This window comes from Neomonachus schauinslandi, chromosome 4 (genome assembly GCF_002201575.2).
Source record: "Neomonachus schauinslandi chromosome 4, ASM220157v2, whole genome shotgun sequence".
Lineage (NCBI taxonomy): Eukaryota > Metazoa > Chordata > Mammalia > Carnivora > Phocidae > Neomonachus > Neomonachus schauinslandi.
Window position 1 is genome coordinate 54,752,570 of NC_058406.1, and position 13,566 is coordinate 54,766,135.

Sequence of the window (13,566 nt, forward strand, 5' to 3'; positions counted from 1 at the left end):
GCGCTTCCACCATGAGACACGATCACACAGAGCACTTCTACCATGAGACACGATCACACAGAGCGCTTCCACCATGAGATATAATCAACAGAAAACACTCAAGAACACAGATAATAGTACAATATAGTAACACGATTAGGAATTATAGTGATGAATTTTGAGTATTCCGGCTTTGAGTACTTATGTTGAATATAATTAGACAATAATTGTGGTTCTACATACTCTAATTTTTAACAAGGGCTGTGTTGAGCAACAAAAAATTTCTCAGTATTTAACAATACCTCAGAATTAACTATTCTGCATTTGAAGACTTCAGATGCTCCAAAACTAGTGGCTCTAGCCCTCCAGGGTGAGGCCCAGACGTTTGTGGTTTTACCGAGTCCCCGACATATCATCAAGCACAGAAAGTCATTTGTACATTATTTCCTTCACCCAAGTACTCAGCCTACATTTATGAAGGGTCTGTGTTGTGTCAGGCACTGTTGCAAGGTGCCTGGAAGATAATAGCGAATAAAACAAAACAAACCCTCTGCTTTCGAGGAGTTGCTGTCCAAGCGGAGGCCATAGTAAACGGAAGAAAAGGTTCTATGCTAGACTTGTAGACAGCAATAACTCTGTGTGGAAAATAAAACATGGTAAGGAACAGAAAGTGACGCAGTCAAAGGTCTGAGGCAAGAGCAAGCTGGGTGCGCTGCTGCTGGGTGGAGCATCAGAGAGAGAGAGAGAGAGAGAAAGGGGACGGGATCCAGAGGAAGGCAGGGCTGCGCAGGGAGGGCGGCGAGGTTGTGCGGTGGGGCCACGAGGTTCTGCTCCCATGCCCTGCCCTTGCACAGGCCCTTACTGCAGGCCTGGGGTTTAGTGGGCTGTCTTCTGAGTGTTTGGCTAATTGCCCACATTCTGACCAGACTGCATGCTCCCTTTAGAGCAGGGACAGAGTCTGTTTTCCAGAGCCTGGCACAGAGTCTCATACATCATACAAGCTTCATAAATATTTGTGTTAGAGCAAACATAATAGCAACAAACCAGGCCTTATCTGGCTCAGCTCAGACCAGCCCAGATCCCTGGGACTGGAAAGCGTAAGCACCAAGAATGCAGGCTTTGGCATCAGGTGGGTTTGGGTTTGAGTCCGACTCTTGGACACATAAGTGAGTTAACTACTGTCCAGTTTCCTCTTCTGTAGGAGTACTAGTATGCACTTCAAAGGATAGAATCACACGCAATCATGTTTTCAGTCCTGTGCTTAACAAAGTGTCCTGTCCGTGTTATCCAAAAAGCTCCCCTGTCACACGTGGTCCCCTCATCCTGGGTTATTTCTCTTCATAGCACTTATCACTGCCTGAGGTTATATTACATAATATCTATGTATTTGTTAATTGTCCCCTTCCCCCACCCTCCACCCCACTAGAATGTATGTTCCATGTGGGCAAGAGCTCAATCTGTTGCATTCGTTTCTATATCCTCAGCACCTAAACAAGTTCTTAGATCTAGTAGGCCCCCACTAAATATTTGACAGATGGATAGATGGATGGATGGATGGGGATGGATGGATAGATGAAGAGGGATGGAGAGCCCAATACATATATTGGTTATTAATAACTTCATGGTGTTTTTTTCAAATACCTCCCTTTGGATTAGGGCCCCATTGGGTGGCTCACTTTACTCCAGGATCTAGAACCTTCTTGCCATGACCTCCTCAAATTCCTGACCTGTCTTCACGTAGCAATTCCAAGTCCCTTTGATGACACCATCTTTCTCCACTTTGTTCTGGGGAGGTAAGAAGTTTACTTGGGAACTTTCCTTTCTCATTCTCCTGGGAAATTGGTCTGTTACTAGGATCTGATACCCCAGGAAATTTTCTGCTTCAGTTCTGATGAAGCCAACCACAAAATGACAGGTTTCTGGCAACAATGGAACAACTGCCTTTCCAAGCATATATTTAGTTTTTATTTTTGATCTGCACAGAAAAGTCAGTTTCTTATTCTGACTTAAGAATAAAATCCCACCTTCAGATATGTTTGACTTGTGCTCTTCCTTGGGAAAGTGAACTTGGCAAGTAGAACATGGAGCTCTGCTCTTGGTTATGGTGGTTAGGAGATCAGGACTTTTGGAATTGGGCAAATCTGGGCTTGAATCTTAGTTCTGCCCCTTACTAGCTCTGTGCCTTGGGAAGATGCTTAACCTTTCCGAGCCTCAATGTTCTCTGTAAAATGTGACTTCCTTCATTAGCATGTATTTATTCAGCACCCATTAAGTTCCAGGCATTGTGCTAGACTTTAGGATACATCAGTGAGCAAAAACCACACATGACTTCATGCTCATCATCTTATACTCTAACTGCTTGGAAAACCATTAAAAAATAATAATGCAAAGGGAAATGACAGGGTGTGGTGGGAACTTACAATGGAGATATAACCCAGTCTGGACAATCGGGGAAGGTTTACCTGAGGCAGTAGGGTTAAACTGAGTTAGGCAAAGAAGAGATGTGAGTGAGTGGGTTTCAAGGAAGAGGAAAAGTTTCAGGCCTGTGATTGAGCTATGGTTTCGGGCTAGAGGCGAAAACTGTTTTCATAAGAGTTTTGGTGAGACTCTTGGAATAGCCATGCCACTTTGGGGATCAGGTGACGAAAGTGCATAGAGTTTGAGACAAGGCAATTATCCCCACTTCTTCATGAAGCCCTGACATTCTCCAGCGTTGGGAACAGCATCATGTGAACTTGGCTTTGGACCTTGCTATTGGGGGGTTGAGCAGCTCTGGAAGAACTTGGCAGACGCCAAGTGGGACTGACCAGTTTGTGCATGGTTATAACCCAAGGAGGCTCTCAGAAATTCTTGGTGGGAGTATGGGTGGTGAGTGTGGTATTACCAAATGAGGACAAGAGAAGGATCTTCTATATAAAGTGTTCATGAGTTTCAGAGAATCAAAGGAGTAACACATATCTCCAGGACAGTCATAAACAGGAGCAAAAAGTCTAGCACTCAAGTATTTGATAATGAAGTGGTCATGTAGAATATGTTAATACTTTTATATCATTGAAATGAAAGCATTTTAAAATATTAACTCATGCAATATGTATAACAACAATATAAGTGAGTCTAATCATTTTCTACTGCTGTGTAGCAAATGATCACAAACATAGCAGCTTAAAATAATACATATCTATTATTTCACAGTTTCTGTGGGTCAGAAGTCCAGGCACAGCATAACTGGGTCCTCTACTCAGAGTCTTAACCAGGCTGCAATCAGTTGTCAGCTGGTTGCGTTCTCATTTGGAGAGTCATCTGGGGAAGAATCTGTTTCTAAGGTCATTCAGGTTGTTGGCAGAATTCATCTCGTATCTGTATCACTGTGGGCCCCAGGTTTTTGCTGGCTGTTGGCTGGAGACTGTCCTCAGGTCCTAAAGGTCCTATATGACACCCACACTTCTGGAGGCTACTCCCAGCTCCTAGCCTTGTGGGCTTCTCCAACATGGCTCCTTACTTCACTGAGCTCACTCAAAAGCTCCAGCCCCAGTCTGTCAAGATACAGTCTTATGAAGTGTAACGTGATTACAACAATGACATCCCATTACCTTTGTCATATTCTATTGGTTAGGAGCAAGTCACAGACCCCTTTCTCTGACCCCACTCAAGAAGAGGGGATTCTACAAAACTGTAAACACGATGAGGTGGGAATCATTGGGGCTCACTTGAGGCATATGCATATCAACACCGAGGGAAGAGCTATAATTATCCTCATTTTGCTAATGAGGAAACAAAGACACTTGGCCAAATTCACATGATTAGTAGGCAGGAGAGCCTGAGTTCAAATTCAGAAGGTCTGACCCCAGAGTCCATGCTCTTGACCACGAGGCTCTGCCACCACACTTAGTTGAGGGTCCAGTATGGATTCCTCCTTTCATAAACTTCAGCAATTTTTTTTTTACCCCTGGATTGTTACCATCTTCCATCTTTAAACAATAATCCTAATTATCCCCTATCTGTGTTACATTTACAGTTTCAAACACACTTCACATAGCCCAGTGATGTGAAGGGGCTACTCGTATTGTCATTTTCCAGGTAAAGAAACTGGGGTTAGAAAGGATAAATCGCAACACTTCTACAAAATAGAAGTGGGTTCAATCAAGAGCTTCTGTACTTTTTTATTCCCCTAGATGATAATGAAGACATCACAATATTTCTGAATAGTAAGGAACTTTCCATATTCTCTAGCCTGAGGTCTCTGGTGGCTGGCAGTCCTGACATAATTAGACCCAAATAAAATTTTTTATGAACAATTTCTAACTGGTTGCCAATATTTAAGAATTGTTAGATTCCCAATAAAAATCAGCAAAATTTTATAACACTGGGTCCACCTTTCCCAATAGAACTGAGTAGCGGCAGTTTCCTCTAGATTGGGCATAATCTTCCTCTATGCCACCACTTAGACTCCCTACCTGCTGGCTGTGGACCTTGGGTCTGAGATCCTCTCATTTTACGGATGAGAAAAACTTACAGTCCACGGATGTTTTCAGAGCCTGCCGGCTAGCTAAGAATAACAGAGCTGATGTCGAAGTTAGCACCATAAAGACCAGCAGGACGGGAGGCATTTTCACTCAGGTGGGCATTTGCAAGCAACAATTCCAAACATGTGACCAGCTGCCTTGTCCTCAAATAGCCCAGGCCCATTGCACTACTTAATTCCCATTTCAATTCCACAGGGAACAAACACATTTCACAATGTTCAGCTCCAGGTCGCAGAGAGAAGAAAACACACCAATAGAGGACCATAGAGAGAGGACTGCAATTATCAGTAATTTCTCTCTGAATCTCTTTTTCTCTCTCACTCTGTACTAATGACTACCTTTACAAAGAGGTTACAGGCACTTTCAGAGCAAAAGGAGTAAACAGGACATGCATTAATGTGGCAGGCTAGTTACCTCCCACACCTGAGGATGGAGCTTTCAGAAATGGAATTTTTTAGATGTGGTTCTCCTACAAATATCAGGCAAACATAATCTCCAAGAGTCCAGCGGTGGTAGGTGTTGGGTAGAGAGACATTTGCATTAACCATGGAGGAAAGGTCTAGGAGAGGTAGAGAAGGTAGCATCAGTCCACTTCAACGAAGCGACTGAGGACTTAATGTGTGCCAGGCTGTGTGCACTGGGCTTTCACAGGTGTTCCTTGATTTCATTCACACAACTCACAAGGTTGGGAGCAGCAAAAAAGCAAAGAAGGAAAGACACAGGGTTAAACCCATATTTGTTGATTCTGGGTCCATCTTAGGGTGACATATTGGGTGGATCTGGGAGAGAATCCCAGCTCCAGTGACCTCAGCATGTGACTTTAGGTTACTTATTTAACCTCTCCGAGCTTCCTCTATTCCTTGTCTGTTAAATGCCATACGTTGGAAGTACAATACATTTGTAGTTATTTTCTCTCAATTAGACCAGGGGGTTCCTCACTGGGATTATTTAATGTTGAATAAAATTGAAACAGCACTGGGGTTGGTGTCAGAAAATTTGGATTCTAGCCCCGACTCTGTTCTTTCCTGCTGGGACTCATGAGGAAATTAACTTGTTTTTTTTTTTCCCCAATAATTAGAAAAGTAATATAAATACATGGTAATCTAATTCATAATGCATTAAAGGTTATAAAGTGAAAAGTGGCCATTCTGGTCCTCAAAGCCAATGCCAATTATCAATTACTTCAATATCCTTCTAGAAGAATTTTTCTATTATGTATATATAACCACACAAGACACATACATACACCAACCCTCAAATGAGAGCAAATTTAAAATAAATCTTGGAGACAATATGTATTGGCCCATATAAACCTCATTATTTTAATATAGCTGAACCCATATTGAAAGTCATTGAGGTAATTTCCAATCTTTTGTTAATACTAGCAAAAGCTAATATTTATCAATTGCTTATAATGTGCCAGGCCCTATTCTAAGTGCTTTATGTGTATTAACTCATTTAATACAATCATCCTAGGTAGTATTATCAGCCCCATTTTACATTTGAGGAGAACAATGCCTTGAGAACATCAGTACTTCCTCTACAAACAGTAAGTGGCAGAAATGAAATTCACACCTGGGTAGACTGCGCAAGGCTGTAACATACGTCTTTGTCCACATAGTTTTGTGCACATTTGTCAGACAATCTGGCAAATGACGGCCCTGGAAAAAAGCAGCAATGCAATCAAACTGCATTTTTCAAAGGTCAATCTGATAGCAGGGTGGAGAATGCACCCATCTTACCACACCAGTCACAGACTGCTGTGCATTTTTCTCTTCTTCCCGGTCTCCTGTGTTGGATTAGGAGCTTCTTGAAGGCAGGGACTCTGTACCCAGGGGTGCAGCACAGAGCCGGCATATTGCCAACTCTTAATAACATTTGTGAATGGTCACTGAAAAATAGGGAAGACTTCAGGGGGAGTGGCCTTTGGTATTTGGGCTGGATTTTGAAGGATGAATAAAATTTTGGTAGGCAGAAAATGGAAGAAAAAGTACCTTGTGTGAAGAAAGAGCAAAGGAACAACTACCTAGGATGTTTGGTGGGCAGCAAATCATCCAGGCTGGTTGGGAACGGGCACGTGGCTGTGATGTGCTCACAGAGGATACTGGGAAGGATATTTGGAGGCAGAAAAAGAATTCTAATGCTATTCAGAGTCTGTGAGATCCTTTCCAGGCCACATTTATTCACCTGGAGGACAAAATGGATGATGTCTATGGATACACCACCATAGACCCATAATACTAGTGTTAAATAGTTAAATGTATTGGATCTCAGTTTACAAAATTGTGTTATCCCACATCAGGTTTCTTTCTTCCACTTTCCACTTCTCAGTGTCAAATGGATAGCAGGGTTGTCAGTATCCTGGCATCCCAGTAACCTGGGAAAACATCATCAAGGCAGTGGGCATATTTTCAGTTTTCATTTATTTTAATCCTCACCAACTCACTGAAATCACAGTCTGATCTATTTTTCCAAGCTCTGGGCCCCTGGGCCCGGGGTTTATAAATGTAGCTGATAGATGTACTATTCAAATTAATTTATATGCAAATACATCTCAGTGGATTTTGTTACATTTCTGTTAATCTTGAATTTCATGAAGTTACTTAGACATCTGACAACACATATTATTTTATATATATGCTAACATTTTTCGACACTTGATTGTTGATCCTGGCTATGTATGTAATCAAATTCAAATTAGAAATTAATTCTAATGATGTACTATATGTTGGCTAATTGAATTCAAATTGAAAAAAAAAATTAGTTCTGATAGCCACTCTGAACATACATCAGCATTGCCTAGTCAGAACATAATGTAGGACATAAAGATGAGCTAGAAATATAATTTTAAATATTCTGGTAGCCACATTGTTTTTAAAGATTTTTTTGTTTTAGAGTGAGAGAGCACGAGCTGGGGGGGGGGGCGGGGAGTGCAGAGGGAGAGGGAGTCTTAAGCAGACTCGGCGCTGAGCGTGGAGCCTGATCTCACAACCCTGAGATCTCTACCTGAGTCAAAACCAAGATCAGACACTTAACTGACTCTGCCACCCAGACACCCCTCTGGTAGCCACATTTAAGGAAGTAGAAAGAGGGGTGCCTGGATGGCTCAGTCAGTAAAACACGCGACCCTTGGTCTCAGGATTGTGAGTTCAAGCCCCATTTTGGGTGTGGTGATTACCTAAAAATAAAATTTAAAAAGTAGAAAAAAACACCAAATTAATTTAAATAATACATTTCATTTAACCCACACTATCTAAAATATTATCATTTCAACATGTAATAAATATTAAAAAAATATGAGCTAGTCTACATTCACTCTTTCTGTAGTTAAGTCCAGAGTGTATTTTATACTTGCAATACATCTCACTTTGGACTAGCCACATTTCAAGTGCAGACATTACATAAGGCCAGAGGCTATGATGTTGGATAATGCAAAAATAGAAGCTATAGATTCTAGCTCCTTTGAATAACACTATTAGCTCAAAGAATGGTTAGAATGATTTATATCCTCCCTGCTCCTATCCAAGTAGTAATACATAAAGTTTCTCACGTAGGATTTTTTGGGAGAGACCTAAGAGATCATTGTGTCCCTGACTTTTGATTATGGGCAAGGGAGCAGAGACTCTTGAAGGTGGGGGTGTGCTGGGGGAGGACTAGACCGTTGACTTGCTCTGTTCCACACCACCTCATTCAGCGTCCCTGCTGACAGGTGGAGATGGAGGCTCAGCTCCCTGCCCAGCACCTGCCAACAGAACCCTGCACAAGGACTGAGAGCATGAACTCCCTGCTTGGCCCCATGGACATCACTCTGTCAGTGGGGAAAGGGTTGAGGGATCTGCTGCCCTAGGGTAGAAGATTAGCTCCCTGCACTGTCCTTGTGTCCAGCACCAGGAGGGGACATCAGGACACTACCATCTGCCTCTACAGGGCAGGGCATAGTGAGCTGGAAGACCAGCTCTCCCTGGGGGGAGGAAGAAGAGCAGGGGTTTGGCTGATGGCGTTTAATGTTTGGGTACATATTACCAAAAAGGTTTTCTATTATTAAACCATTCTTTTCCTGGTGCTTTGGCTAGGGACAATGTGCCCCTTTTTGGTGCTTTTGGTCTGTGCCTATTGGCAGCTCTAACCTGGAGGCGTGCTGCAATGTCTTGTCCTGGATGGATGGGAGACAATAAGAAAACTCAAATCACCATCATGCTGTTCCTCACATCCCCAGGTTCCTAGGCAGTTCACTTCTTTTCACCTTTAAGTATTTTCCTTTGTTCATTGTGTTATGTCCAGAATTATTTTAGTTGTAAGTAGTAGTACCTGGGAGGAAAAAGGGGGTTACTCTAGCTTTGCTGGAATCAGAAATCTCCTAACTGCTAAATGTGAGCAACACTTTCTAATCCTCATCTTATTCTATTTTTAAGAAATGTTTGCTATGATAGAGTACATTACATGCTTTTCCTTGAAACTCATTTCTCCTTCAGCATGTACTACTGCACATTGTGAATTTCCTCATTTGGTCACTTCTAAGTGTCCTTTGTAGTTTCCTGTAGGTCAGTAGCTTTCTAACTTGCTTGTGTTCCTCAAGATTCTGCCCTAAACCAATTTTTTTAAAGATTTTTTTTATTCATTTATTTTACAGAGAGAGAGAGACAGCAAGAGCAGGAACACAAGCAGGGGGAGTGGGAGAGGGAGAAGCAGACTCCCCGCTGAGGAGGGAGCCCGATGCGGGACTCGATCCTAGGACCCTGGGATCATGACCTGAGCCGAAGGCAGACGCTTAACGACTGAGCCACCCAGGTGCCCCCAAAATTTTTTTCAAAAACACAAAGTTATTCAATATTTGTTCAATAATAAATATTTCATGGCAAAAAAGTCACCAAATTAAGAACCTCCTTCCCCCAATTAAAAAAAAACCTCAAAAAGATATGTATAGGTATGTATTCCCTTACTCAAAAAATTATGTTCAAATATAAAATTAATCTTTTAAAAAACTCCCTTAAGGAGGAATTTCTCAGATTTCACACTCCACCATTTCTCCCCCTACTTTCCATCCCCCTCCCCACTCCCCAGATCTAGCATTTCTTTTTCTTTTTCTTTTTTTTTTAAGATTTTATTTATTTATTTGGCAGAGAGAGATACAGCGAGAGAGGGAACACAAGCAGGGGGAGTGGCAGAGGGAGAAGCAGGCTTCCCGCAGAGCTGGGAGCCCGATACGGGTCTTGTCCTGGGATCATGACCTGAGCCAAGGCAGACGCTTAACGACTGAGCCACCAAGGCGCCCAAGATCTAGCATTTCTTGAGAGAAGACTTTGAGGCAGCCAAAGGCTGAGGCTTGCTTTCCACCACCATCTCCAAGACAGCAGCACAAGGAGTATCCTCTTCAGAGATGCCTGGAGTTCTTTCGGATGTCAGCCCACGAATGGTTATGGATAGAGACCAGCGTGCATCTCAGGGACCCCTAAACTGCACCCCTGCCCCCACTGGCTAGTTTCAGGAGGGAATGAGTGTCCCTGTGTGAAGTTCTTATTAGAAACCTTACCCAGATGGGGCTGAAATTTTAATGCAATGCGTATTTTTGTTGTTGTCCAGTGAAAAAGAAATTATAAAGCTGATTGCATGCAGGAAAAGCTTTATTGAGTCACAAAAACTACACGGAATACCCGAACATTTTTAAATGACTTCAGAAACAATCAGCACATATTTAGTAAGCAAGTTCCACTTTCCCTATTTTCTCTGCCCCCAGCCTCAATGCTCAGCTATAGATTATCTATTTATTTACCTTGCTTAACATATCTATCTAAAAATCATCTGCCAGGTTTTGTTGCAAAAACACTTTTTTTTTTAACAATTAAATACACAATGGCGACTTTATAGGACTTGGAGTGTTTTAAAATGACACACGATAATTAGAGTTACAAGAAGAGCAGTGGCCTCTTTCAATTCATTTCAGCATTTCATTCTTTTTCAAGTATTAATCTCTAAAGTCTATACAAGTAGTCTCTAAATGCACAGCGCTCCTTTTTTCCCTGTCCTCCTCCTCCAGTGTTAGAGCTTTAGCAATCTGAATTCTCTTGGATGGGAAAAAGGAAAGCTATCAACTTACAAGGGTCATTTGCTGGCGTCTAGTTATTACCTAAACCGCGGCACAGAAGTCGTTCACGCACAGGTAACACATTACACTGGGACCGCTCCCTGTTTTCTGCACACTGAGGGGGAAGGAGGTCAGGATCCTAAGACCCCGGGGCTCACATGATGATGCACTTGCTAAGCAGCTTCTCCGCGGTCTTGGGTATCTGGGATTTCTTCTGGGGATGGCGGAGGCAGGTGGCAGGCTTCTTCTCGTGGTTCGGCGCGGTGCGAAATAGCTCCTGCACACTGCTATCCATCTTAGCGGAGGTCTCCAAGAAGGCGCAATGCCACTCCAACGCGCAGGCGCATGTAGCGCGGTCACTTACCGGCGACTCCCAGTGGCTTTCTTGGCATTCGTTGCCCACCAGCACGATAGGGTACTTCTGCAAGGTGTTGCCTTTGACTTTGCGGATCAGCTCATAGAAAGGCTTCAGCTCCTCCAGGGTTTGCTTCTTGGCGCCTGAGTAAACCAGGATGAAAGCAGGGCCCCTGGCAATGGCGAGGCGCTGCAGACCCGGGTAGCGGTGGCTGCCGGTGCTGTCGGTGCTGCGCAGCGCCCCGACACGGTGCTTGGAGCTCAGCACCTGGCAGTCGGTATCTTCGATGGTTGGCAGGTACGCATCGCGGAAGTGGCCACGCACCCACTTCTGCACCCGCGCGCTCTTGCCCACGCCAGCGTCGCCAAGCACCACGACGCGGTAGTCTTTGCTCTTGCTCTGGGGCATGAGGGCAGGGACGATAAGCAGGGTGGGCAGAGGACGCAGCCGCTGAATCAGCCATTTCTTAAAGCCAAAGCAGTTATTGCCCATTGCAGGGAATTGGCGGGGAGACGGGCAGGCAGGTTATTGGCACGGACCCGGGAGCAAAAGATTCTTAGGGAGAAAGAACGGGAGAGTGAGATGGGAGTTCGAACTTGGAAGGTTGTCCCTGTGTCTCTTTGTCTAGCTGTTCCCTGGGGACACTCGGGAGGGTCTAGGCTCACTCCCCAAACCCACCTCCCTCCCTCCTCCGAAACAGAGCCAGGCTCAATGCCCACCCCAGGCGCCCATCAAAGGCGGTGTGAGCAGGGAGGAGCGGAGGCTCGCTCAGTCTTCCTGCGATGCCTTACGTTTACTTCCCCAGTAGCCACACATCCATTTTCTTTCACACCACACTACTCCAATCTAAATACAGAATGAGAAGCTGAAACAATGGACAGCCCGCCAACCTGAGACAGAGTAGAGACTGGGGTCGGGTCCCCTCAATCCTGAGGGAGAAGCCCAGCATTCCTTGATAGCTGAAACCCTATGCCCCTTGGGTGGAGAGAAGTCTAGCAGGAACGCGGAGGCAGGACGCTTACCCAAGAGAGGGCTGCGCTACCAAGACTGGGGAAGATCAAACCAGTCTGCGCCAAGGTGGACCCCATCGCTGTCTCTTCATTGACTTTTTTCCTTATTATGATACTAAAAATCATGCCCGGGGTGGAGATTTAACATGTTAATTAGACGCGTGAGGCACGAAGAGGCAGAACCTTTAAGTGCACAGGTGCTAATAAATTCCTGCCTCTATGTGCTTGGAGTCACCCTTTTCCACCTAAGTTTCTTTAAAAAATTCTCCCTGACCTCTCCCCAGGGAGTCAGCCTGAGGATTCTCTTCTTTGTGCTGTCTCCCTTGTGCTGGAGCATAAGCCCCAGTAAAGCCTGGCCTCGAACTCCGCTGGCCTCTTGTCAATTGCTATTGCTTGGAGACCCCCAAGGACCCGGTTCAGTAATAATGGGGGTAAGGACAGAGTGTCCAGGGAGCCCACGGGGGCCAGGATGCTCTGTTCTGGTGCCCGTAGAGACCTATTACCTACAGCGACTGTCCCCGGGACATCGAGGGACGAGGGACGGATAGCCACTTCCCCAACACATAGGCCTCCCAATCTCACCCACAGCAGCCCAAACTGGTTTACCCACCACGTCTCACTTTGGAGTGCCCCCCAATAAAGGCGGAAGACAGCTTTTACCTCTCTCCAAGGCAGGAACAAGTGCGCTAGCGGGCAAATTCAGTGCTCCCAGAGTCAGCATTAGCGATGGTCGCAACCGAGCGTGCAGGCGGGCAAATTCACTGCTTCTGGAGTCAGCATTGGTGGGGATGGGGGCAGTGGCAACAGTAGAGACCAATCACAGCCTCGGGAGCGCGGTCGGATGCAACCTGTGAGCCGCGAGGCTCGGGGGGAAGGCTGGAACTGCGGGGCTGGGCCTGAAGCGCCAGAGGGCGCAGGCTGGGCGGCTCTACTTGCACCTTCTGCGGAGGAAGGACCAGTGGGGGGTGTGCCCAGTGTCCCCCATGTGAGAGGAGCTGTACCCCCCGCCAGGGGGCGATGAGGGGGAGGTCCTGGGTTCACGGGCCCTGGCCATTCGGGTGGGGGTGGGTAGGCTTCCAGAATTAGCACTTGTAGTTCCGTGCAGGCCTCCTTCACCACTTCTATGCCCTTTCGCGGCTGTGGGGTTAGCCCTTTCCAAGCCTCGCTGCCTTCGCTTCACTGCAGAATGGCCAGTTAGAATCCTCCCCACCACCGGTGCCAAGCACTTCATGGCATCTGATCCACTTTGCTCAGGAAACATTTGTCCAGCACAAAACCCGGTTTTTGTCCCTCCAGAAAGTCTCAACTAACACATCTGTCATAAGAGACTTCAGAATCTCCTCCTGGGAGGATTACCTGTGGTTTAGACAGGTTCTATGGAAGAAGGTTGAGGGATGGCCTCTAAACCTAGCAACCTTAAGCAGTGATCACATTCCTCACCACTGTTTGTACAGTCGGTTTCATTTGATCATCATCACAAAAACCTTGTAAGCAAATCAGAATAAGAATGTGGGCAGCCTCTAGAAGCAGAGAGCCAGCAAGAAAACATGGACCTCAGGCCTACAACTGCTAGCAGCTGGATTTTACCAACAACCTCAATGAACTTGAAAGCAGATT

At 45.1% G+C, this 13,566-nt stretch overlaps 1 protein-coding gene across 1 annotated transcript; it reads right to left on the bottom strand.

The window, feature by feature from the left end:
• Positions 1–10,738: 10,738 nt before the first annotated feature.
• On the bottom strand, positions 10,739–11,431 carry DIRAS3 (DIRAS family GTPase 3). Its single transcript, XM_021679982.1, has one exon. The coding sequence runs from the start codon at positions 11,429–11,431 to the stop codon at positions 10,739–10,741; it is 693 nt and encodes a 230-aa protein (XP_021535657.1).
• Positions 11,432–13,566: the final 2,135 nt, after the last annotated feature.